The 25,674-nt window shown below is 40.9% G+C and overlaps 2 protein-coding genes across 3 annotated transcripts in view; both read left to right on the top strand.

Moving 5' to 3' along the window:
* The first annotated feature begins 46 nt into the window (after positions 1 to 46).
* On the top strand, positions 47 to 20,793 carry ikbke (inhibitor of nuclear factor kappa B kinase subunit epsilon). 2 transcript variants are annotated; one of them, XM_077203310.1, is made up of 22 exons: positions 47 to 229; positions 418 to 500; positions 1,229 to 1,350; positions 1,437 to 1,574; positions 6,175 to 6,310; positions 11,320 to 11,501; positions 11,705 to 11,865; positions 12,044 to 12,154; positions 14,250 to 14,429; positions 14,702 to 14,898; positions 15,090 to 15,148; positions 15,259 to 15,350; positions 15,479 to 15,580; positions 15,708 to 15,768; positions 15,858 to 15,973; positions 16,407 to 16,483; positions 17,055 to 17,094; positions 17,178 to 17,279; positions 17,628 to 17,724; positions 19,333 to 19,424; positions 19,499 to 19,570; positions 19,653 to 20,793. In XM_077203310.1, the coding sequence occupies exons 3-22, from the start codon at positions 1,237 to 1,239 to the stop codon at positions 19,714 to 19,716; spliced, it is 2,193 nt and encodes a 730-aa protein (XP_077059425.1). In that variant the 5' UTR covers positions 47 to 229; positions 418 to 500; positions 1,229 to 1,236; the 3' UTR covers positions 19,717 to 20,793. The 2 variants fall into 2 exon arrangements, with proteins under 2 accessions (XP_077059425.1, XP_077059426.1); XM_077203311.1 differs by having other exon boundaries at positions 51 to 229; positions 19,710 to 19,834.
* A 247-nt stretch (positions 20,794 to 21,040) lies between these two features.
* The window catches only part of rassf5 (Ras association domain family member 5), a 42,218-nt gene continuing 37,584 nt past the window's right edge, over positions 21,041 to 25,674 (top strand). The window contains exon 1 of the mRNA XM_077203318.1: positions 21,041 to 21,779. Coding sequence (XP_077059433.1) covers positions 21,116 to 21,779 — 664 coding nt within the window. The 5' untranslated portion in view covers positions 21,041 to 21,115. The remainder of the gene's footprint in view (positions 21,780 to 25,674) is intronic.

Genomic DNA, 25,674 nt, shown 5'->3' with positions numbered 1-25,674 from the left:
TACGGAGACACAAATACACCAATACCCTTTACAACCCCGATGCACCGAACAAGGAAGTTCCTAACAGAAATGAAAGGAAAGTTGATGGTGACCAAGTTTCCGTCGAGCTGCTCTCATAACTTCTACTGGAGGACTGCTAGAGTAATTAGTCTGTAGAAAAACTCAAACGGATTGTCAAACTCGGTTTAAAGTGGAAAATGCGTCGGCATCTAACGTTAACACATAAATGGTTGGTTTGTTTTTGTATTTTCGTGTGTTGTCAAATCAGAGCGATGACGATAACTTAATGATGTTAAGGGGAAATCGTCAGTGTGTTCAGAGTGTCTGCAGTTTATCCACATATCGTCTTTCTATAAATAATAGCTAACTCATTTTCGCATAAATATTGTGTTGTTTTTTCCTACTCTTTGTTTGCAGGTCATTTAGGAAGGAAATGGGCCATATTTGACACTTCTGTTGTGATGCGACTGTTGAGACGTGTTGAGGTCAAAAATTCATCGGCAAGTCACTTTTGATTAATACACTCTTTAATCACACATAATTAAAAAGTGGTTCGATGAGAGAAATACGTAGTTTGATTCTGTTTACCTTACGGTCAGCACATAAAACACTCAAATCTTAAGTTCTGTAGGAGTGTCAAAACTTAACAGACCAGGGTTTCATTAGCTAACTTATGAATTAACGTTACATATTACCTGAGCTCAGGTATACTGCAAATGGACGTGTGTGTGTGTGTGTGTGTGTGTGTGTGAGAGAGAGAGAGAGAGAGAGAGAGAGAGAGTGGGTGTACAATATATTTTAATTGGCAACATGATTTACATATTAACTGGTATTTACCTTATATTAGGTATGAACTTCTGCATATGGACATATATGGACACACACACACACACACACACATAAGGACACATGTGTGTGTGTTGTGTGTATGAATGTATATGTGTGTGTGTGTATATATACACACATACACACACACACACACACATACACATTTCTTTGTTAAATGTTCAAATACTATTTGGTGCCACTGAGGATACTTTATTAATCCCATGAATAAAATTGCAGTACCTTTGGGAGAAAGGTAAGATCATGACAGTATTAAATGAAGTGCAATCATGAGAGTGGTTAAATTGTGAGAGCAGTTAAATTTAGAGCATTAAATATTAAATATAAAACTTAGCATTAAATATTTACTGCTTTAGAGGATTTTTTTTCTTGTCATACACAGATCCGATCATGTCATCCGCTTGTGTCAACACAATGACGGCAAGTACAGCAAACTACCTTTGGTCTCTGGAAGATGTTCTTGGTCAGGGGGCAACAGCCAGCGTCTTCAAAGCACGAAACAAAGTACTTTACCATCAACACTCCCAAATCCATTACAAAAACAGCGCATAGACTTGACATTTCACACTAAATGACATATATTCCTGTAGAAATCAGGTCAGCTGGTGGCCGTGAAGGTCTTTAACTTGGCGAGCTACAACAGGCCGTATGAGGTGCAGATGAGGGAGTTTGAGGTGCTGCAGAGGCTCAATCACATCAACATTGTTAAACTCTTTGCTGTGGAGGAGGTACGTATCTGATGTGGTTTTTGACGCTGTTCAAGATTTTCCAGCTATGATACAATGCTTTGATGTATCCGTTTCCTATGATGCATTTTGTCTGGGGTAATTATGGACAACTGTGTGCAAGTTTGTATTGATTCTATTAGAACAGCACACACCAATGGTATTTAATACAGTGAAATGTCAGACATAAGAATAAACAAGCATGATAATATTTTTTGCAACCATTGGTATTGTAAAGGGTTTATATAGATGTATAAACATCTTCTTATTTTTCTTTTTTTTTAAAAGAATTAAAATTCTTTTATTCAGCAAGGATGCATTCAATTTGGCAGTAAAGACTTTAACGTTGCTACAAATAAAATACCAATTCAAATAAATGCTTAACCTTCTGTTTATTAAATAATGATGAAAAAGGTATTAAGGTTTCCACAAAAACATAATAACAAAATATTAAGCAGCACAACTGTTTTTAACATTGATAATAATAATAATAAATGTTTTTGAGCACGATGAGTTGTGACTGCTGGAAATTCAGTTTGCCATCACAGAAATAAATCATAATATTACTGTTTTTACTGTATTTTTTAACTATACATGAATATCAGTCACATGACCTGTTACGTCATCCGCTCTTTTTCCAATTGACTGTCGCCATCTTGAGTACCTGCCGGGTACTGTCTACCATAGACATCATATAGGTAGACGCCCTATCGACCGCTACTGCCTATTGGCACGGACGAGAATTGGAGCCGCCATCTTAAACCGGTCACCCGCTCCGCTCAGTGTAATCTGAATGGCAGGTGAAATGAGCTGTCAGCGCATTAAATTAATCATATTTCACTGAATACTGAACTGATTTTCACGCGTTTTTTTTTGCTGCAAAGGTCATTCATGTAGCTATGATACAGGACACATGGTTTGGCGTATTTTAATATCCATAGTAGGCTTAACAGTAATATAATATTCTGATATAAAGTGACCAGACACATTATGTGTGATGAAGGATATAATGTATTTTATAAATCTCACACTATAAATATAATAAAGAAGCAGAAACAGATAGTTGCATTAAAGTAAGATATTTTAATAAGTTGAAGAAACAATTTATGATTTGTGACACGCACATACACACGAACAGACACACAAACAAACACGAACAGACACACACACACACACACTCTCTCTCTCTCTCTCTCTCTCTCTAAAGTATCTTTCTCTCTCTCACACACACACACACACACACACACACACACACACTTTCACACACAGAACGCAGCCACCGAATCCACCGAACACAGCCACCTGTAATAAAAATTGAGAAGAAGATTTTCAACGTGTTTGCATCAGAAATTTTTAAAAATTAAATTCGGACAACATTAAGCCTATACCTTTTTTATTGTATGTGGATGTGGGAGGGGAAAATGTCGAGACTAAAGCCCTATTCGGATTAACTTTACAAGGGTAGATGGAGTAAGTTAATAATGTAATTTTACCACAGCACTTCTGTAATATCAATAGCCAAATCGCGTGTGATAAGATATCAATAACACTAGAAGTTGGAGGGGTAACTCAATTTGCGCATCGCTGTCATGCGTGTATTACATTGCTTCCTGATATCATGTGCGCAAACACAAATAACCTATACAACAGGGCAGTTGAATTCTTATCTAATAACCTAGAAGCTCTTGTAATTATTACTTTAACAGTTAACGTTACCCCACCTCTCCATGCCGGGTGAACCCCGGCTGATGCAGTAAGTTAAACAGCATTTCACAACGATTTCAGTACAGTAATAGCAAATATCCTTGCTCCTTCTCGATTATCTGGTAATATTCTATTCACAAAATACAACCAATAGTACAGTAATGTTAAGACTTACTTGTGAAAAGCCCTATTTTCGATGTTCCGGCGATTAGAACAGGAAAATGCTCCACAATGCTCTGGCATCTTATCTGCTGCCACGCAACGAAACTAGGAGTATGACCGGTTCAAGATGGTGGCCGCATTTCTCGGTGCTCAGCGGCCAATAGGGCATCTAGTCTCTATATGATATCTATGCTGTCTACAATACTGCCGGTGTTCTGACGATTCATGCTACCCATCGAGATGTGCTACTTACTGGTTATGCGCATGTGCAGACTCATTTTTCTTCTGCTTACCACGCCTATAAATCTATGCATCCTTGCTGTGGAGACTTGTAGGAAACTTTGACAGGTCAAAGATGAATATTTGATGATAATTTTTACTTTTCACACCGTTTTAAAAATAAAAACAGTACAGTATACTGTACTCTTAACTTCGAATTTTATTATAATTGTATTTCATATAATAATGTCATTTTTACTTGTTATATCAAAAGTGATAATTGCTAGTTCATTTAAAACATCAAAATATGCTCCACATACACCTACCCTGATTTAAATGAAATTACGATGTCATAATATTGTGAGATTTACACAATTATGGAAACAATAGAGAATGAATCAACATTCTCTGTGATCGATTCGCGCTCGGGTAGCGTTTTTTTGCGAAGGCAGCACAAATCGACAGACTCTGCTATCGATTCGCGCTACGGTAGCATTTTTCGACAAGGCAGCACAAATCGTCAGAACACCGGCATTAGCTAGGAAGCAGATTTTCTCTGTTTGTTTCACTTTATACATAACCAACTTTGTTTATGTAAACCCTGTGTGTATTTGACAGTATTCGCGCAATAAGACTAGAAAAATAACTTGGTTCAGTAACCTGTCGCTGTTGTTAGACAGAAAAGCGCTCGTTAGAACCGCGCATCAACACGTGAATGACTTGTTAGCACATGCAAATAATGAATTTATGTGAACTGCATTGTCCCGTTCCTTTGCGTTAACATTTGATGTGAATATACGTCGCGTTGTAGCCTATGCTGAGACGGAGGCGCCAGAACTGCAACTGATAGAATGCACGATACTACGACATTTCTTCAAAAGCAGATTGTGGATATATTTTAATCCACGATCATAAATCGTGATATCGTACAGCCCTAGGCTAGCGTAAGCTCATTATCATTTACATCCACTCACCACAGACAACATGAACACTGCACAGAGAGTTTGCACACACAAACCACTGTTATAACATAAAAGCAAGCAGCTGCGTGCATGGTTGGGCATGATATGATTGAATAATTTTGACTGAAAGCGCAAAGTACGCTCCCTTAATAATTCCTAAAAAGCTGACATCAGTTAATCGCGATCTCACATCTCTGTTAATATCAATTAAGCTGACTGCACAATGAATCTTTCATAATATATACACTTTGTTTGTTACAATTAGAGGATTTGTCAGCATACAGAGCTTTGAACAAAAAGTCAGTTTTGAGCATAGAGGTTTTGAGCAGTGAGGGGAGTCTATCTTAAATGCTTCTGATTGGCCTTTGCGTTGAAGAAATCAACACGTATGTCTTTTTTTGGCTACATTGCTCAACGCTGCAAACGTGTTTTAAAAGGAAACTCTGGCCTGTAAATCGTTTCTATTTTGTTTTAGTTCTTTTTGCTTTTCTTCAAAAACGTAATAGTTTTTATATGTTTTATTCATAGATATTTCTAGTTTGCGGGAGTCCCGCGAATCGAATCAGTTATTCCAAGCTCCAAGGCTATGTGTCTCCATGCATTATGCCTGTATTGCATATATTTGAGTCAAAATAATGAGGGCTTGACAAGTCATAAATTTCAGGAAATCCCTGGACCGCATTGATGAGCCGTTCCTCCATTTAGTTCTGCTGAGGTAACAAAAATGGCGAGGAAGCTGATTGGTTGGTTCGTGTCACGTGACCTACGGTGCGCTTGCGGCATTCTGAAAAGTTGAGATGTTTTTATCTCGATGCGGCGCGGACGCGCCTGGAAAAAACGAGCGCGTCGCTTCCATTATGAGCGCGCAAACCGCGCGCCTCCATTTGAAATAATGAACTTGAGCGCGCAAAAGACGCGATATGTGAACGGGGCCTTATTCTCCCTGCAACGCGCACACACACAGAGAGTGCATTGCCGCTCGCACTCGCCATCAAATCTAGGCCCGCGCCGCACTCTTTTGCATTGGGAGTGCACATGTCTAGATCAAGGGCCCGGCCCGAGGATAGTGACGGGAAATATCGGCACGCAAGTTCGGGCTCGGCCAGAGAATAAGCTCTACTTCCTTTGCGACTAACTTATCGATCTTGCCGAATCAGGTACTCAAGATGGCGGAAGACAAGTTTTAGAATTGAGTGACGTCAGTGAGGAGACGTTGGTGACATCATCTGATATTCATGTATAGTGGCATAAATGGCAAAAACAAAATATAAAATTAATTGTAATAGGAATAATAACATTTTCATGCTGCATATTATGTTTTATTGTTGCAGTCTGTGGTCTGTGTCAAAAGGTATGAATGCAACCACTTAAAAAGCCACTTAAAAATAATGTGTATAGTTTCAATTATAAAAAGGCAGTATAATTTGATCTTAAAATTATATGAAATGAGACCATTATTTGCAAACATTCTATAAAACTCTCATGACTCTTCACCTGAAATGGATCAAAAAATGTAATTTTTAAAGCACTACTGTTTTTATTCCTGTGCATGTCAGATGCATATGAACCCGAAGCAGAAGGTTCTGGTGATGGAGTTATGTTCAGGTGGCAGTCTGCTGAACCTGCTGGAGGAGCCTGAGAATGCGTTTGGACTTCCTGAGTCCGAGTTCCTCATCGTATTGCAGTGTGTGGGTAAGAACCGACAGAGTAAATTAAGTGTTAGATATGTAAATAGTAAGATCAGTAGTTCCCTTTCCATACCATACTGATTGGGATTGATTGGGATTGCTTTGAGAGACAAATCTACTTCGAGTGTAATAGAACAAGCCAATGCACATGCGATAATTGCATTAGCTGCTCTGCCTCGCAGCGCAAGCATATAATGAGTAGCAAGTTTGTTGCATCTTTGCTTTTCGCTTAGGAGCTGAGCGGTTGTACTGTTCCTGCTCTGCAATCTTATCTGAGAGTGTTTTAACTTTAAAAAAAAAGAAAACGAGTCTGCTTCTTCGATATTACATCTCTACAAAGCTGATGTTGGATTAAGCAGTGAAATACAGCGCTGGCCGTGATCTATGAGACTGTTCGTGGGTGGTTCATGTTCTCTCATGAGAGCATGACCACGTCGGCATGTTGTTTGTCTCACCTCTCTCGTAAAGGCTAGAGCCGCTTAGTGTGCCGTCGAGCTGCTGGCTGACTGCTCGGGTTGTCATGGCAACCCAGCGCGCGCCGTTCGGCGCTCTAGATGCGTGGTCGAAACTCAAGTGCCTCAAACGAGGTGGAGTCCCCTCTATACCCCAATCTAGTTCCTCTTCTGGTGCACCAGAAAAGGGCTACTTCACCGAATAGACGTGACCTGAGGATTACAGTGAGGGCTTCCCCACCCATTAACTAATCCCTGTGGGCCCCTCACTCCTCTATCACATTGCAAACATGCTGAGACTGTTCATAGGTGGTTCATGTTCTCTCATGAGAGCATGACCACGTTTGCACGTTGTTCATCTTGCCTTTCTCATAAGGGCTTGAGCGTTAACGCTTGCCGTTGAATCAATTCTGTTCCATCACTGGCGTCTCAGCCAGCGGTACCCAAATTCTCAGAAAGAGCAGCTTCTCTATCTCTGGGTCACGAGAGGGCCAGACTGGTGGTGTGCGACCCTGCAAAGCCTTGCCACCTTCAGCCCCCTCTTGTATCGCCAGCTGGCAGCCTGATGTGGTTAGAGGACCAGATTCCGCCTTCTCACGCACCCCCTGTCGGCCTGTGGAGACAGGTAAGTGTTGCACCGCACACTTGGACCCCTCTTCGGCCCGCCCCCGGGCCTTCCGAGTCGGGTCTCTGTCATCCACCTTGCTGCCCCACCCCGGGTACGTCTGTGGTGCTTCTGGTCCCCCTGGCCCGGTTCGTGGAAGCCTGGAAAGTGCTTCCCAACCGGTCCAGCTGGCTCCTCCGCACCATCAGACTCGGCTATACAATTCAGTTTAGCCGGCGTCCGTCCAGGTTAAGCGGTGTTCGGTACACTTCGGTGTTGAGCGAACGTGCCCCTGTCATGCGCGTGGAGATCGGAGATACTGGCGAAGGATGCGATAGACCGATGCGATCGGTCCCTCCAACCGATATAAAGTCTGGTTTTTACAGCCCTTTCTTCATTGTACCCAAGAAAGGCGGTGGGTTACGGCCAATTTTGGACCTGCAAGTCTTGAATTGGGTACTTTACAAGCTTCCGTTCAAGATGCTAATCCAGAAAAAGCATTTTTGAGTGCATCCGTCCCCGAGATTGGTTTGCAGCAATCGACCTGAATGAACCATAATTTCATGTCTCCATCCTCACACAGGCCATTCCTGCGCTTTGCGTTCGAGGGTCGAGCATATCAGTATAAAGTCCTACCCTTTGGGCTGGCCCTGTCGCCCCGCGTTTTAAAGAAGGTTGCGGAGGCGGCCATTGCTTCCATGAGAGAGCGTGGTGTTCGTGTCCTAAACTATCTCGACGACTGGCTGATACTAGCTCAGTCTTGGGAGCGGTTATGAGAGCACAGGGATGTGCTGCTCGAGCATATCAGGCATTTGGGTCTTCGGGTCAACTGGGAAAAGAACAAACTTGCCCCCTTCAGAGGATCTCTTTTCTCGGTATAGAGCTGGACTCGGTCCACCAGATGGCACGCCTCACAGAGGAACGTGTCCGGTCAGTGCTGAACTGCTTGAATACCATCAAGAGCAGAACAGTGGTCCCACTGAAACTTTTTTAGAGGCTCCTGGAGCATATGGCATCAACAGCGACAGTAACAACGTTGGGTTTGCTTCATATGGTAAATGGACTGCATTTATATAGCGCTTTCAACAGATCCATGGCCACCAAAGCACTTTACATATTTCCTCACATTCACCCATTCATTCATGCCATGCAAGGCGTCATCCAGCTCGTCGGGAGCAGCTGGGGTTAGGTGTCTTGCTCATGGACACCTCGACACTTGGTCAGGGGGAACCGGGGATGGAACCACCAACCTTCCGGTTTGTAGACAACCTACATGAACCACTGAGCCACTGCCGCCATATGAGACCGCTTGGAACATATGAGCTCCGTGGAACAATAACCCCGGCCTGCCGCCAATCCCTCAGCCCGTGGTCAGACCCTTTGTTTCTCCGGGCCGGAATGCCCCTAGAACAAGTGTCCAGGTATGCTGTGGCTGGGGGACCACGTACAACAGGCATGCAGTAGCGGGGATCTGGAAGGCCTCGAGTTGCTAGCAGTACACCTTGCTTTGAGACGCCTCAAAACTGCACCACTCAGCAAGCATGTGCATGACCGTTGCGTACATCAACCATCAAGGAGGTCTATTCTCCCCTCGCATGTCGCAACTCACCCGCCATCTCCTCCTATGGAGTCAGAAGCATCTGAGGCCGCTTCGTGCCACTTATATCCCCGGCCTGCTCAATCGTGCCACCGATGAGCTCTCACTCCAGCTGATTTGGGACAACTTTGGGGCCGCACAGATAGATCTGTTTGCCTCTCCAGGCTCGTCCCATTTCCAGTTGTTTTACCTCCTGACCGAGGGGACCCTTGGCACAGATGCACTGGCATACAGCTGGCCCCGGGGCATCCGCAAGTATGCGTTTCCCCCAGTGAGCCTTCTCACACAGACGCTGTGCAAAGTCAGGGAGGAAGAGGAGCAGGTCTTGCTAGTTGCCCCTTATATGCCAAACCAGACCTGGTTCCCCGAACTGATGCTCCTCTTGAGAGCCCCTCGCTGGCCCATTCCTCTCAGAGAGGACCTCCTCTCTCAGAGATTGGGCACCGTATGGCACCTGAGTCCAGCCCTCTGGAAAATCCATGTCTGGTCCCTGGAGAGGACGATTCTTGGTGATGTACCACAAGCTGACACCATCACTTCTGCGGGAGCACCCTCTACTAGGCATGCTTATGCCCTGAAGTGGAACCTGTTTGTTGAGTGGTGTTCTTCTTACATAGAAGTTCCCCAAATATGTTTGATCGGCACTGTGCTTTCCTTCCTGCAAGATGAGTTGGAGCAAGGCTGTCTCCCTCCACCCTCAAAGTGGAGGTTGCCTCTATTGCCGCACATCACGATGCAGTTGATGGGAGATCCGTGGGGAAGCACGACCTAATCGTCGGGTTCCTGAGGGGCACAAGGAGACTGAATCTGCCTCGCCCCCCCTCTATACCCTCTTGGGACTTATCTCTGGTGCTGACGGCACTGCAGAGACCTCCCTTTGAGCCATTGCAGGCAGCAGAGTTAAAAGTCCTGTCTATAAAAACAGTTCTCCTGCTTGCTTTGCCCTCTATCAAAAGGGAAGGGGACCTGCACACATTTTCGGTCGACGAATCGTGCCTGGAATCCAGGCCGGCCAACTCTCACGTCCTGGCCTGGATAAGGGCCCAAGGTTTCTACCACTCCCTTTCGGGACCAGGTGGCGAACCTGCAAGTGCTGCCCCCGGAGGAGGCAGACCCAGCCCTGGCTTTTCTCTGTCCAGTCCGCGCTCTGCGCCTCTACGTGGGAAGAACGCAAAGCCTTAGGACCTCAGGCCAGCTCTTCGTCTGTTACGGAGGCCAGCAGAAGGGAAAAGCTGTCTCCAAGCAGAGGTTGGCCCACTGGATAGTGAATGCCATTGTCTTGGCGTATCAATCCCAAGACGCACCCCCTGCGCCTTTCCCCACCTATGGAATGGATACGTGTGCCATTCTTGAGTTCCTCATTAGCTGAACCCTGTTGAGTTCCTCCACACCCCTCGGCAATGGTCGTGGAGGAGCATCTGATGCCTGACCTAACACTTCCATGCATTGGTGGAACCTGTGCTAGGCTGGGTCCCATATGTTGTGATCCCTACGCCGCTCCCATATGTGTATTCTTCCACGGTACGGCTCCCTGCAGCGAGCCCATGTCTTTCCCTTGGCATAGCCCGCTCTGTAGTCTCTGACCGGTGTTGTCTCCCCCCTGCTATAGACCGGAGCCACCTCAGTGACATTCCATTTGTTGTACTGCCCGGAAACACCCAATCGATATGTCTAACCTCCACATGATACCTCCCTACGGGTAGGATGTGGCTTCTGCAGCGTCTCCCTTTCCACCGAAAGGGCATGCTTTCCCACTGTTATCCAAGTCTGTCTGAGTGGGTCATGTGGAACAGCAGTGGACTTACCTGGCCTAAGCCCTGTCCCATCTCCACCTTAATAAATGCAGGGAGATTAGGAGGCTTTCGCTAGGCACTGGAAGGTAATAGCACTAGGTGGCGTTAATTGGGATCCCATTCAGTACAGTTCATCTGACTACATCGAACGTGACCGAACTGAAAGGGAACGTCTCCGTTACGTATGTAACCCTCGTTTCCTGAAGGAGGGAATGAAGATGTAGTCCCGTCACCATTATTGATGGACCACTGCTGACTCCGGGCTCCGCTCAGCTCCTCAGCGGAAAAACAAATATACGACGTACCTTCTGCTCATTATATGCTCGCGCTGCGAGGCAGAGCAGCTGATGCAATTATCACATGCCAATGTGCTGTGGCTCGTTTTTTTTCACTCAAAGTAGATTGGTCTCTCAAAGTGATCCCAATCAGTACGGTACGTCCGACTATGTCTCGGTTCCCTCCTTCTTTAGGGAACCAGCGTTAAATACGTAACCGAGACATTTCTGCTCTTGCTATTAGGCATTACTGTGGATAAATTGTGCTTTTCTCCCATTTTCACTTGTACAGTCCAAGGAATGAACCACCTGCGGGAGAATGGAGTAGTGCATAGGGACATCAAACCTGGAAATATCATGAGGCAAGTGGGTGAGGATGGCCGCTCAGTATACAAGCTGACGGACTTTGGTGCTGCCCGTGATTTGGAGGACGATGAGACGTTTATGTCCATATATGGCACAGAGGAATATTTGGTAAGGAGGAAACGCTGTTGAATTTCTTACAATTGTTCAATAAACTCAAAAGCTTCCTCTTCCTGTACTTCTTTTAGCCATTCACAGAAAATGCAGCACATCATATCTGAAATATCATCAGGTGTTTGTTGTGGTTCCTGTGATCTGTCTGTGTATAAAGTTAGTCTCTGATATGATAACTCTTGTGAACTTGTGTGTTTCAGCATCCGGATATGTATGAACGTGCAGTATTGAGGAAACCTCAACAGAAAACTTATGGTGTGTCTGTCGATCTGTGGAGCATTGGCGTCACCTTCTACCATGCTGCCGCTGGCAGTCTTCCCTTCATACCATATGGAGGCCCACGCAAAAACAAGAAGATCATGTAAGAAATGGATTTATTTTATTATTTCTTATAATAAATTTTATATTAATCATAACTGTAAATTATAGACTATTACATTATGAATAGAGCTACTAATAGCTTTTTCTTCTTTTAAAAATAAGCATAAAGCATAAATTATTTTTGTGCTATTTTCTGTGGCTTTTGGTGCTCTTCCCAGGTACAAGATCACGACAGAGAAGCCAGTGGGAGCCATAGCAGGTGTGCAGAAGGTGGAAGACGGACCCATTGAATGGAGCTACCAACTGCCACAATGTTGCCAACTGTCAGAGTGAGTTACTCTATGCGCAAGTGTGTTAAACATTGAAGACAGAAAGTAGTGGGAAAGAAATTGTATATGGACCTCGGTCAGCAATGCTGTATTATTTATTGTATGCATATGAAAATGAGTTTGTGAGGGGAAAATACCATTCTTTCAATATGTTGTTCTGGATTAGGGTCCTAATTTTCCACTGGAATTATTTTAAATTATTTATCAACACCAAGGTCCACAATATTTCAAACCCATTACACAGATTTGTTTTCCTTCACCTCAAATGAAAAAAGTCACATCTACTGTGTGGAATACACTACACACCTAGATATTTGATGCAATTTACAGTCTGGATGACTCTATGCTAGTTGCGGAAAGTCAGAGCCAGTCTGCGGTTTTTGGGTAGTCGGATGTGACGATCTCCTAAGTTACCCCTGGTTGCGGTGTATGCCCTGTGTTTGTTTGGTTTATATTCTTTTTATAAATGTTTGTTTCTCATTGTTTGGTAGCTTTTTCTAGTCTGAGGTGCATATTAGACTGATAAAAGACACCAATAGATTTATTTCTTTATTTTCTTTATTTGGAATTTACATAAATCATTAGTTTTATCCTCATTTGCAAAACTAACCTTAAATGTCTGCAGCATGGTTTCTGGGGGTGGGTGTTTAAGAGGATGTGCGGCCTTCCTGTTCCTCATTTTATGTCATCCCAAAGAATTCTGGGTAGTGTAGGCATAGTCCATTTCTCAATGGGAGCAGGGGGTTATTGTTTCATTTTTTATTGTGTTTATGTTCATAGTATGTAGAAATGTATTTGTTTATTATTTGTATTACTTTCCTTGTATTATTGATGTTAATGTATTTTGAATATTATTTTCATTTCAGTGTAGTTATGTATTATGTATGTAAACATATTATTTAAATTTCCTATTATAGTCAAATGGTTGACCCTTTCAGTATAAAGGAAGGTATTTTTGTCTGTTAAGGCAGTTCTGGTGACGGACCTCCGTGAGGAGGGTCACCTTCAGTGTTTTTGTTTGTTATTTTTGGTTTGATATAATTTTTTGGAAGTCAATAAAGATTTCATTGACTGCAAGCAGTGTCTCCTGCCTTTGCTCTGGTCATGTCTTTACATCGGAGTTGACTGATTTTACAGTTTTCAAATGTCAAGCATGTCATAGCAGCAAGGTGCATGTTTCTGCTTGAGTTTGTTGTGTTCGGAACAACTTATAAAAGTCTGTTATTGTGGAATCCCAAGTCGTTTAGTGTATGATGCAAAGTTTTTCTCTGTAACCATTTACTAAGTCGGTAAATGTATGAAAATATGTTCAGATTTTTAAAAGTTGTGTAGTGTATTCCAGCCTGTAGGCTCATTTAAGTGTTTGCTTTTTGCATTTTTTTATTCATCATGATTAACATGCTTGAAAGAACACTGAAGTTTCTTAAGGACTTTTCACACTGCGTTTAAACCCGGGTTATAGTTGTTCTAAACATCGCTTTTAACCCCAGGCAGAGAAATGTTTCACACTTCTAATTAAGAAGCTGCGTTAGCACCGCTTTTTACCTGGGTTTATGAAACCTTGCTTAGGAGCAGGGTTAGCACCGCTTTTGATGCTGTGTTATAATGTTACAGCTAGATGCTTAGCAACCGACACCCAATCACATGATATTCACATGCTTTGGATGGTCACAGAAACCTTTGGAGGGGAAGGAATGGTGAGTGAAAATTCGTCAATTGAAGTGAAGAAGAGACCGTTTAATTTTTATCTTTATAATCCAAAAAGTCCATTCAGGAAATATTTGATAGTGGTTGGCAATACAGTATATACTATAAAGTTGCACAATGCCGGAGCCTTTATGTAAACCGGTTGTGTGCTACATTTTTCCAGACACTGACACCGCAAATAACAAAGTTATCCCAGGGTTTAGGAATGTACAGTGTGAAACGTCAGTATATGAATTCCCATGATTAATTGTTAACGTTGGGTAAATTATGAGCAGTGTGAAATGACAAGCAAGAATACCTAGGATTCTGTTGACCCGGGGTTTAACTATTTCTAGTGGGCCTTTAGAGTTTGGGAGCAGTTTACCAATGGCTCTGTATCTTTTCGTAGGGGTTTGAAGACTCAACTGATCCCAGTGTTGGCCAGCATACTGGAGGCCAATCAGGAGAAGTGTTGGGGCTTTGTCCAGTTCTTTGATGCTACCACTGATATCCTGAACCGCATCACCATCCACATCTTCTCTCTCCAGCAGGCCACAACACACAGCATCTACATCCACTTTCACAACACGTATGTGTGCTCTGAGAGAAGAGATTCCTGCAACTAAACTACTTTTACGTTACAATGTTGACAATTTTTTTTCCTTTTTAAGTTACTGTATATGAAAATTCAGATTCTCAATATATTGTAAATATAGATGCCATTTGGTTGTAGTTCATCATTTAAAAAACATTTTAAAATGATTTCCTATAATGGAGGTATGAATGAGTGTGCCATTTTTTTTTCTGAATGACTTTTCACAGTGCCTCCGAAATATACATTTTATTGTTGTTCTCCTCAAGGGTCTCAATCTTTTTTGAGGATGTTCAGGCCCAAACTGGAATTGAACCTGCGGCCCAACAGTACCTGTTTCATGGTCATCCTCTCATATTGGAGCCGAGCATGAAAGTAGTAAACCTTCCTCCCACCAGTCCAGACCGCCCTATCATTCTGATCAGCCGACGACCAGATAAATTATCAGGACATCCATACAGAGAACGTAAGGACACAATAAATTAGATTTAATTTTCTTTCTTTTATGTGACATTTTATGAACACTTTAAGATGTTAGCGTGAGTCTTAAGTTTATATTTTTCAATTTAATGTATTTTTACAAATAAGGAGAGGTTGCATGGTCTGTTTTCCTTCTTTATTCTTCCACCATCCCTTCTATTTTCATCTGTTCTGTAGCTGAAGCCCCCGCCATGCCCACAAAGTTTGACGTCATAGCAGATTACGCTTTCTCCAAGGTAAGCAAGCCTCTTTCATTTTTATCTTTGGCGCTTATTTTTGGTGGACATTATAACACTATTATCCCTAAACCTCACACGGTGTCCTGTTGTTTTTGTTCCTCCTAAAGAGCATTGTTGGGGTCATTCATCAGTACCTGCATATAGCTCGCTCATTCCAGAAATGCAGAGAACTGATTCTGCAGGGGTTCTATAGCTACATGTGAGTGCTAATATCATCAGTGCTACGTCACTATCCTGATAAATATTACCACAAGAAAACACCACCTCCAATTACGGGATTACCTTGACCTTTTAGTGTGTCCAATAACAATATTCTTGACTTTTCAGTGAAAACACAGGCTTTGAATGCAATAAAGTGGCGCACAATATTGCCATGGTGAATATGAAGCTGTTTTCTTCTATCAGCACAGAGGAGAATCTCAATCAGTTGTAAGAATTTGCATAGTGAATATGTGTTTAAATAATGCTTATTAAACTACAGTAAGCATTAGTTTCAAGATATTGTGTTGTAAGGTTGTTATTTAGTGATGGACATCTCTTCGTTCTTCCCAACCAGCACTCAGAAGTTTGCACATGAGTTTCCCGAATTTATAGACAATAAGAAGAAGCTCCCACTGGTAAGAGTTGTTCTCTGTGAAATTTATATTGAATAAATGAATTAGAATCAGCCATAATTTGCATCCTTGAGGTTTATCATTGTGTGTAGATCGAAGAGGATTTGCAGCAAATGTACAGACCTGGAATCAGAGACTTCCAGAATCAACTACAGCACCTGCATGTGATGCTGTCTAATCACTTTGAGACACTGGCCCAGGAGAAGAGGTCAATGGGAGGAGGGGGGGGGGGGGGGGGGGGGTAATAATATAGTAATTGAATAATTACTATATTATTAAATTAATATAAATAATTAATTTGAGCTATTAATTAGCTAACTTTTTTATCCAGTACCATAGTATTTAAGAACAAAATTTATCCAAATGTTGATTTAAAAATCAACTTATTCTGTAAATTAGTAAACATATTACGTACTGTGCATAACAAACACACTCACAAGCATTATTTAAGATTTATAAATTATATAAGATTTAAAAAACATTACTGGAAATGGTTGATCAAGCTCTATTAATTTAGCATATTATTATGGAAGGTTATGACATATAATTATAAAAGTAATAAAATGAATTATTAATACAGTGATTATTTTCATTTTTAAAACAGTGATAATGAAAATAATTTACCTTTACTTTTAATGTAGCATCCAGAAGATGGAGGTTTTGTCGGGGAAGATTGTTGCAGTTCATCAGCAGTATTACAGAGACCGAGTGAAAGGAAGTAAGTGGAAGCATGTTTTTCCAGTCATATAACAATATAACATAACACAAAACAAATTCATGACACCTGTTGTCAAAAAGGTCTGAATTTCTGCATATTAGATAAAGGCTATAAACCCATGATAAATGTTATTCTCAACCAGTCTGTGGTTTCAGGAAGTTAAGCAAAAATTCACAGAATTCTGTGAATGTACTGTATATTAGGCAGTGACCCGTTTCTGTCACTCACAGTCCTGGAAGCTGGACGTGGAGTTTCATGAGTGTAGCCAGTTGCTAAGATTAGTTAGATTAGTTTCAGTGTTGCTTGTACCCGCTGCAGGGAGAGGAGACACTGTTGTGCTGTCTTATCTGACAGCGAGGACCATTCCAGACAGGCAAGCATGGAGACAGAAGAATAGAGCTCTCCTTTCTGCCTGGCTGCATTGATAATGTTAGATATGACTCTGCAGAGAAGCCAGTCGGCTAAAATTGAGCTTTTCTTGAGCAATCACACAAAAAAGAACTACGGTGTTGGGTTGAGGTTTTTGAACATTTTCTCTGACTGCTGCTAATTCATTCACTTTCTGTCCCAGAGCTCAGCTATAATGATGAACAGATTCACAAGTTTGAGAAGTAAGTATTAAACACCTGGAGCATCTTGAATGAGTGTCTGTTCTCACAGTAATTAAACTGAGAAACTGCTATGTTCTACCTAGGCTCAATCTGTCTTCATACATAAAAAAAGTCAAGACTTTATTCAAGGATGACTGTTTGCAGAAGTACCAGGATATTCTAGTGGCTGCTGGGAGCTGGAACAGGTAAGACAGTGATCAGATGAGTAAGAGCACACCATTTAATCACTTATGATGACTGATAGCAGCATGTATAATTCTTTGCATTTGTAAATTTAATTAGTTGGCATGGATTTTTCATCTGAAGTGACTTTTCGTGCCAGTAAAGACTCGTTCATGTGTACAATAACGGATCAACAGTATTATAATCTCAGTAAATCTTGTTTCCAGTCTCCAGAGATTCTTGGTCTTCCCAACATATAACTAACCTCTATGTTAGCAACACATTTCATACACTATTCATTACTGACACTGTTTTTATGGCTTGTCAATGTCATACATATTTCAATGACCATGTGATTCTTATTTCTACAGAGTTCTTTATGAGATTCAGACAAGCCTAGAACATTTTGGTGGTGTCCTGCGGCAGAGAATGTTGGATCTGCATGTGTGTGAGGCCCAGCAGAACAAGGTCAGCCCTCCGATTCCCACAAAATACACACATAGTCTGTCTTTAGCCCTCTTCAGGCATGACGAGTTGTCCCTAAGGAGGTTAGGTAAATTTTGTGTTTCACATTCTCACTTTGTGATTTTAATTAGGGCTGAACGATTAATTGCATTTGCGATAATATCGCGATATGATGAAATGCGATTTTGTTACCGCAAAAGCTGCGATTACACTGGTCATGTGACACGCGAGAGAAAAGCAGTCTGCAAATCATGCATCAACTTGGCACGCTACGCATAGGTCTGGCATACAGGAAAGAACAGTTTATTTTTTATGTATGTGATATTGTGTTATTTATTCTCCCTCCAACAATCCTGGATTGATTCAGAGAATTTCAGAATCGAGTCTGAGCTTAGTTTTTAAACACAGATGCGTGATGACGCTGCGCGTGCTTTAGAAACAACCGTATTCTGCTTGCTTCTAATTTCTCTCTCTCTCTCGCTCTCTCACACACACAAACACACACACACACACACGACACCGCTCGAACCTTCCGAAAAATAAGCTTTCATAAAGTTCGGGGTTTAAGCGAATTATTCTTAACATGTAATTGGTTTAATTAATATATATATATATATATATATATATATATATATATATATATATATAATGTATGTATATTTACACATGTAATTAAATACATATTTTAAGTATTATTAAGATTAATTAATAAGAAAAAAATTAGATCGGATCATGAGCTGCCTAAAGATTCCCACCCCTACTATACAATGATTTATTGCTTGTCTTTGTCGACTAATACAGAAGGTAAAGAACTTAAAGTAATCGCATATTAAATAGCAAACGCAATATTGCTTAAAAAAATCGCAATTAGATTATTTTCCATAATCGTTCAGCCCTAATTTTAATCCTGTCCAAAATGAACATGGCTGTGTTTTTCTCATAAAAAAAAATTACACCACAAATTTGTTGGCTTAATCCCATCTGGAAAAGAATGTGAGGGCAGAATTTTATTTTTTCACAGCAGTTCTCCTCATTTTCTTACACCTTAGTTGAAGTACAACTAAATACTGCCTTGTGCAAAGTGAATATTGCAGCATCTGAATATGCCTACCTCCTTACTATATAGTTGGCGAAAAACAGTATATGAGCCAAGAAGTGTGTCCGAATACATAGTAGGTAGAAAAGTAACTGGATGATCTACTTCTGCCGAGATTCTCTTTGAAAATTGAAAATTAAATTGAAAACTGATTTCGTTTGTCACGTGACAATGACAACATGGCAGATGTAGTATGTCCAAATTTCATTCATACTATATAGAACATAATATTTTTAACGGTTGCAAAGAAAGTTTCAAACCAAATGTACTACCTACTAGTATGCGATTTTGGACACAGCGTATGGATTTTTATGGAGATTTTTTGCTAACTTTCTGGGTGAAATCAGTTTCAGTTCAATTAGTTCTGGCAACACTTCTAATCAACTTCCAACGATTCTGGTTCCTAAACCAATTGGATTGATCTATTCTAAGTTTGACTTCTATACCCTGATCGTCAGAAAGCTTGGATTGGAAGTAATCTGACCACCTTCCCTTCCTCTTCTCCACCTTTGCAGGTTATTGACAGAGCTGTGTTTAGAGCTCTCCACCAGCCAATAGGAGCTGAGGGGGTGGATGGACTGAAAAAAGATGAGCACATGATTCTCAAGTATGTCATTGTAATGAAGATGAGACAGCATTTATCAATTCCAACAAAAATATAAATAATGAAATTGTTTCCAGAATGAACAGATTAAAGGATGAGATGGAGGCTGTTGCACGGGAGCTGCAGAATAACAACAATGTGATAGAAAGGTATGGTGTTTAGCTGCAAGTGCTACTGTTATTGTGTACACTAGACAAATCCTTTTAAATTTAACAAGACATCTTTTTTAAGTCTTTCTGTAGTTACTTCTACACTTCCAGTGGACACAAAAATACCTCAACCCAACAGATCATGAAGACCTCAAAGAATACAGAATGCAACACAATGTCACCAACCCCAGATCTCTGTGATAAAAGGACAATACAAACAGGCACCACAAAACTGTACTTATTTAAATCTCTCTAACCCTAAACAACAGATTAATGGCTGTTACCAGGGCAGGCAGCTGAAATTGCATGATGTGTTCTGAGGTTCAAAGAGGTAACTACACATTTTGTCAAGTCAGTGTTAATGTAACTACTGCATTTTACCTTCAGACAGCCTAGTAGTATGGATTTACACTGCCAAGAAGAAAGAAATATAGAGCAGTTGTAACTTCTAGCTACATCAGTTTTCCTGAGTAATCTTGAGACTTAAATACTGCATGGCACTGTGCGTTCAGCTGACAATGATAGTGTCATTATTGCACAGCCATGGAATAAAGAGAGAGGTGTTTAATCTGCCCTGTGTAATCGATCCTGGTTTTGAAAGATAACTGTAATAATTTAATTAGTCTATTAATCACAGCAGCTTAATCACAGAGCATGGAGCTCTAAAGAAAGTTTTGTTTGTTTGAGAGTATTCAGCTGGGCTTCTGAAAAATGTGAAGCGTGCAAAGATTATCATCCTACAAAAACTATCAGTCCACAGACTCGTGTTACTACTTGAAGTGAAAGTAAAATATGTGTTGGGTGGGTTCTGATGTCACATTATGGGGAATTCCTTGTGCTGGGGGGAACTATTGTGTGGTTCCGTTTTTAAGTTTGTTTTGTCATGGAATTTTATCAACTTACCTTTTTGGTAGTTTGTACACAGATTTGTTAAATGTTTTGTATTTTTTAAGAGCTTCACTTTCGGTACGTTGCAGATTTTGTACTAATAAAATGTTTAACACAATTGGTGAAACTTACATTGTTCAAACTTAATTAGATTTTTTATTACAATTATTTTAAGGATACAGATGATATGCTATGTAATGAATATAAACTGAAAGCAATTGCATGTATGTATGTATGTATGATACAGTAGATATAAAAAGTGTACACACCCCTGTTAAAACAGATGTTTTTTAATGGAAAAAACGAAACAGATAAAATCATGTCAGAACAGAAAATCGTGTGTGTGTGTGTACTTTACATCAAAATAGAATTATGTTTTCATCATTGAACCTTGTCGTTCTGTTTATCCCTGTAAAGCTGATTTGAAACTATCTGTATTGTAAAAAGCGCTATATAAATAAAGGTGAATTGACTAGAAGAGTTGAATAAGAGAAGTGATCGTGAGATCATGAGTCTGTGAGGGGCAGGCTCGCGCACGCCCGCTATTCTAGTGACATTTAAAGCGCGCGGCTGGTTCAGTGTGCACGTCACACACTCGCCGCTGGCGCTTCAATTTAGTTTGTATTCAGCGCACACATACAACTCCTGCCGAAAGGCATGGCGTCCGTCGCTTTAGGACAGCACCCTGCTCAACACCACCTCGACCCGGATCAGAAACTTCTCCACAAACTGAAGTCGAGCGAAAGAAAGAAATTCTCGCGTAAATGGTCGCTGGAGAAGATCATGCGAAACAGAGCGAGTGATGTGGACAGCGCGAGAGCCGCAGTCTCAGCATCGCTCGTGTTATTCAATCACGAGCCGCCTTCAGCATCACACAACCGAGGCACTAGTGCCGTTACGCCACGTAGTAATATGGACGGATCTGTTGTGGATATGGACCGAGAGAACGCAAATAATAATAACGGAATATTTCGCAGACACAGCGCCGGGAGCCGGAGAAGCTCCGTGAAGGACACGGCAAAGATCCACACGTCTTCATCACCGCAAGTAGTTCGCAATTCTTCTTCACGGTCAAACTTAAGCTGCTCGCCAGACGAACTGGAGGGACTGCAGATCGACAGGCTTACACAGGCAAGGTCAGGAGTAGTGAAGATGCGAAGCGAGCCTCTGAGGATGGAGGCATGGTCCATCTTCACCCCGAGAGACCCGAGGGTGAAGGCGGAGAGGGGAGAGGGCCACATCTTCACCTCCAGGAGGCTGAGTCAGGACTGGTGCGACGCCTGCAGCCGTCAGATCAACAGCGCTGCACTCAAGTGTCAAAGTAAGAAACGGCTATCTGCTCACCTGACGATAGATAGATAGATAGATAGATAGATAGATAGATAGATAGATAGATAGATAGATAGATAGATAGATAGATAGATAGATAGATAGATAGATAGATAGGTGGATGGATTGACAGATGGATGAACCGACGGATAGGTAGAAATAATGTTGGATGGGTGGAGAGAGGGTTCGATGGATGAATGGATAGATAAATCAGATAGATAGATATATAGATAGATAGATGGATGTTAGGTGAATGGATGGAGGGATTGATGGTTAAGAGAGATGGATGGATGAATGGATAGATAGATGAATGCAAGATGGATTGATGATCAGATTGGTGGATGTATGAATGGATGAAAAGACGGATGTTAGAGGAATGACTGGATGGATGGATGGATAGACAGATGAATGGCTGGACTGATGGGGGATAGATACTGTAGAATGAACTGATGATAGATGAATGGACTGTAGAGAGATAAACAGTTTTTGCTTATTTATCATTATGTTTTCAGCATACTGATACTTTTATATCAGAACCATGAGATAGATAGTTGTGAAACAAGAAAGAAAAATGACAGCGAAGAGAAACACTGACAAAAGTCCATAATGTTTATATAGTAGGCCTCAAGTGTTGGTTTTTCTGGTATTTTTTTGCTGAAGGGGTTGTTTGTAGTGTTGCTTGCTCCACTGTTGCTCCAGTGTTATAGGAACTTCCAGTGTGTTTAATTAAGATGAAGCATGCTGATACATGTGGTGGTTTAGGGAGGATGAGGGGGGAGTTCCCAGCAGAGGTCATTGTTTGTTTTTCTGTTTCGTTTTTTGTCATAATTTGATTAGTTGTATATGAAGGGGAGGTGGGATTGTGATGAGCCCCTCCAGATGATTTTCTTGCTAGTAGAGATAGGAATGACTAACATTTGAAGCATGTGAGTAAGGTACATTTGCCTTGGTGCACCTAAATGCTTGAATTATTTTGGATTTTTCTTAATCTTAAAGGCTAACTCTCTTTGCGTGATTTAATGGCATTGCTGTTGCACCATTGTTGCTGCTCTCCACTGTCCAATCATGCACTTCAGCTAATTCAATTATTAAATTTTCTTTTTGCTAAAGGACAGCTATTTCTCTTAAGCGGCGTTTCTTAATGGCAAAAACCTCTGTTATAAATAAAACTTCCTTGAACAGATTTGTAAAAGAGAGCTTAAATCAAGTGCTGTTTTATTTAGCATGATATACAGAAATCTGTGAATGACGTAGAATACAATGACAGTAGCTTTAAAAAAGCTCAGCCAACGCAGTTTATTTGAGAAATTACCTCATACAGTGCTGTAATGTCATACCGGGATCTGAAATCAATGCATTTACCCTGATGCACACTGAGAATAGAGTGTTTGTGTGTTAAGTTTTGGGTTTTTGTCAGTCTGTGTGCACATGGTGCATCTGTTCGGTCGTGTGTGTGTGTGTGTGTGTGTGTGTAAAACGTTGCTGAGTTAGCAGCGTGTCAGCAGTTTTCATTTGGGAAATGTACTACTGCAGCGAACGGCTTGATAAAAGTCAGACAGTGAAATTGCAGGGGTTTATAGAGTGTATTATTTAGAAGTTAAGGATGATTCTGAGATTATACATTAAACCCAATGACTGTTCTGCCTTTCCGGTGCAGTGAAAAGTCAAATTTGGGCATCTCTTTAACCCTCGCTCAGTCCGTTCCTATTCATTTATTATGGCTTTCTTTCTTCTGCCCATACAATGAAATTCAGTGGGGTCCAATGCTGTTTTAGACCCATTGACTTTAGTTGTATGGACTAAAATGGTTGCAGAATTCTTCCAAATATCAACTTTTATGTTTAGCAGAAGAAAGTCAGGTATGGAGCAAAAAGAGAGTGCTAACAGACGCAATGACGGAATTGATGCCCCTTATATAAAATTTGACATGCGCAGCCATTTAAGCAGAATATTGTATCTCTCTCATACGGAACTATTAAAAATGTTGAAAGTGTTTGCAGAACCTCCTTATCATATTCATTGAGTTCTACTATTTTCATTGAAACTATAGGAGTTTTAAGTGCTTGTTCCTCTTTCTCCTCAACCTTTCATTGTAAATGCCAGGGTTGGGTCTAATTTTTCCTGGTAGTTTTGTTGTGGTTTGTAACTGAGATTCAGTATGAGATGCCTTGGGGTTTTCCAATTGGTAAATTTGACCGTTTTCAGTTCATAGGGGTTTTGTGTAGCATTCCATGAGCATGTCCTGATATGCCTCCATTGCTTTGTTTGCTCTGTAATACAGTATTCTGAGACGCCCCTAGCAGAGTTATTGTACATGACCAAAAGTCACTCATGGGTAAAGCACAACATTGTAGTTTGTAATTGTTGCTGTTTTGTTTAGAAGTGTCTTGGAGCATGCTGGGAATTGGTGTATTTAAGAGGTTGCGGTGGTGCAAACAGGCTAAAGATGGAGCGTCTTGACTACTACAGATTACCATTTTAGTGCACACAGCCTATAATTATACACACTGAATGAAAGAGGCAGTCAGAGAACATCAGTGGTTGCGTTCGTCAGTAAACAGCCCCTTTGTTCTCATACTCTCTCCCAAAGGAAAGAAAAAACACAAATGAGATCTCTTAAATATGTCAATTGTTTATCCTAGACAACAATACGATTCAAATGAGAACAAATGAAGATTTTTTGCTCAAGTCACCTGATTCTCAGAAGTTTCTCCTGAGAGAAAAAAAACCTTAAAGGGAGAGTTCAACTGAAAAGTAGTTCTGTCATCATTTACTCCCTCTCATGCTGTTCCAAACCTGTATGATTTTCTGCAGAACACAGAAGAAAATATAAGATGTTTTTGTCCGTACAATGAAAGTACAATGTTGTTTGTACCCCATTGAGTTTCAAAATATATTTTTTATGTTCTCCAGAAAGTCATACAGGTTTGAAAAGACATACGGGTGAGTAAATTATGACAGACTTCACTCATTTACTAAGACACCAAAAGTTCACAGTATTTTTTATTGCTTTACACTTTAAAAAGTGTTAACCTGCAATTGTTATGTTAAAAGGGAGCTATTAATTCCCGATCTTACCCTTATAGTTTTGTTGGCTAATTTATTTAATTTTAAAATATTTTTTGGACTAATTTGGAACCAATTTTGGATAAAAACCAGGATAAAAAAAGCATTTAAAAAAAACAAAAAAAACAATGCATCCTCTTACCATATGATACAATATTCTCTTTCAGAATTCAAAGAATTTTATGAGAAAAATATCTGAAATGTCTTGTGCTAAGAAAGAATATCCTTTAAGCTATAAAATGTTCTTCAGGGCTCTTTCTTGCTCAGCCAACACACACTGTCAATTCCTGAAACCTCTCATTAGTCTTAAGTTGCACAAATGCATATCTAAACGGATTGTGAAAGACATAATGCATGCTCTATTGTGTTTAGTACTACCATTATAGAGTTCTGTTTCTGAATTATATTCACTTTACATGACGTGTATCATAAGTTATATGCTGAGTCACAACAGGGATAGACAAGGTCTCAAGGTTTAGTCAAGGAGAATAAGTGAATTCTCCTCTAATAGCCTGTTCACGTGATGCTCCAACTCCCTGCTAGTGTGACTCAGTGAGTGAGTTGGTGTCTTAAAAAAGGGTTCCTCACTGCATGGGCCTATCTCAAAGCATCAGTCTTACATGCTCTCTCCTTCTTTAGTCTGGCTTTATGCGTCTAATCTGGCTCGGGATTTTGGCGACCTCCCCCACCCAATTCTGCACCCATCCGTCTGAGGATGTTGCCTGTCTGCCTTTTGTGTTTAATCCATGCTTGAGTAAAACTGTGTTTAGCCATATTGCAAATGGATTACAGCTTATGGATGCCAGTCAGACATTGGATTG

Source organism: Siphateles boraxobius, unplaced genomic scaffold (assembly GCF_051911475.1).
Source record: "Siphateles boraxobius isolate OS27281-9 unplaced genomic scaffold, OSU_SipBor_1 5, whole genome shotgun sequence".
Classification (NCBI taxonomy): domain Eukaryota; kingdom Metazoa; phylum Chordata; class Actinopteri; order Cypriniformes; family Leuciscidae; genus Siphateles; species Siphateles boraxobius.
The sequence above is the reverse complement of the archived record's forward strand: the minus strand, read 5'-3'. Positions and strand labels throughout refer to the sequence as shown.

Excerpts from the sequence above, each read along its gene's own strand:
- ikbke (XM_077203310.1), top strand. The coding sequence starts at position 1,237 with ATGTCATCCGCTTGTGTCAACACAATGACGGCAAGTACAGCAAACTAC. Across the intron at positions 1,351-1,436 it reads TCTTCAAAGCACGAAACAAA|AAATCAGGTCAGCTGGTGGC; the intron begins GTACTTTACCAT and ends ATATTCCTGTAG. Across the intron at positions 17,725-19,332 it reads GTGAGGCCCAGCAGAACAAG|GTTATTGACAGAGCTGTGTT; the intron begins GTCAGCCCTCCG and ends CCACCTTTGCAG.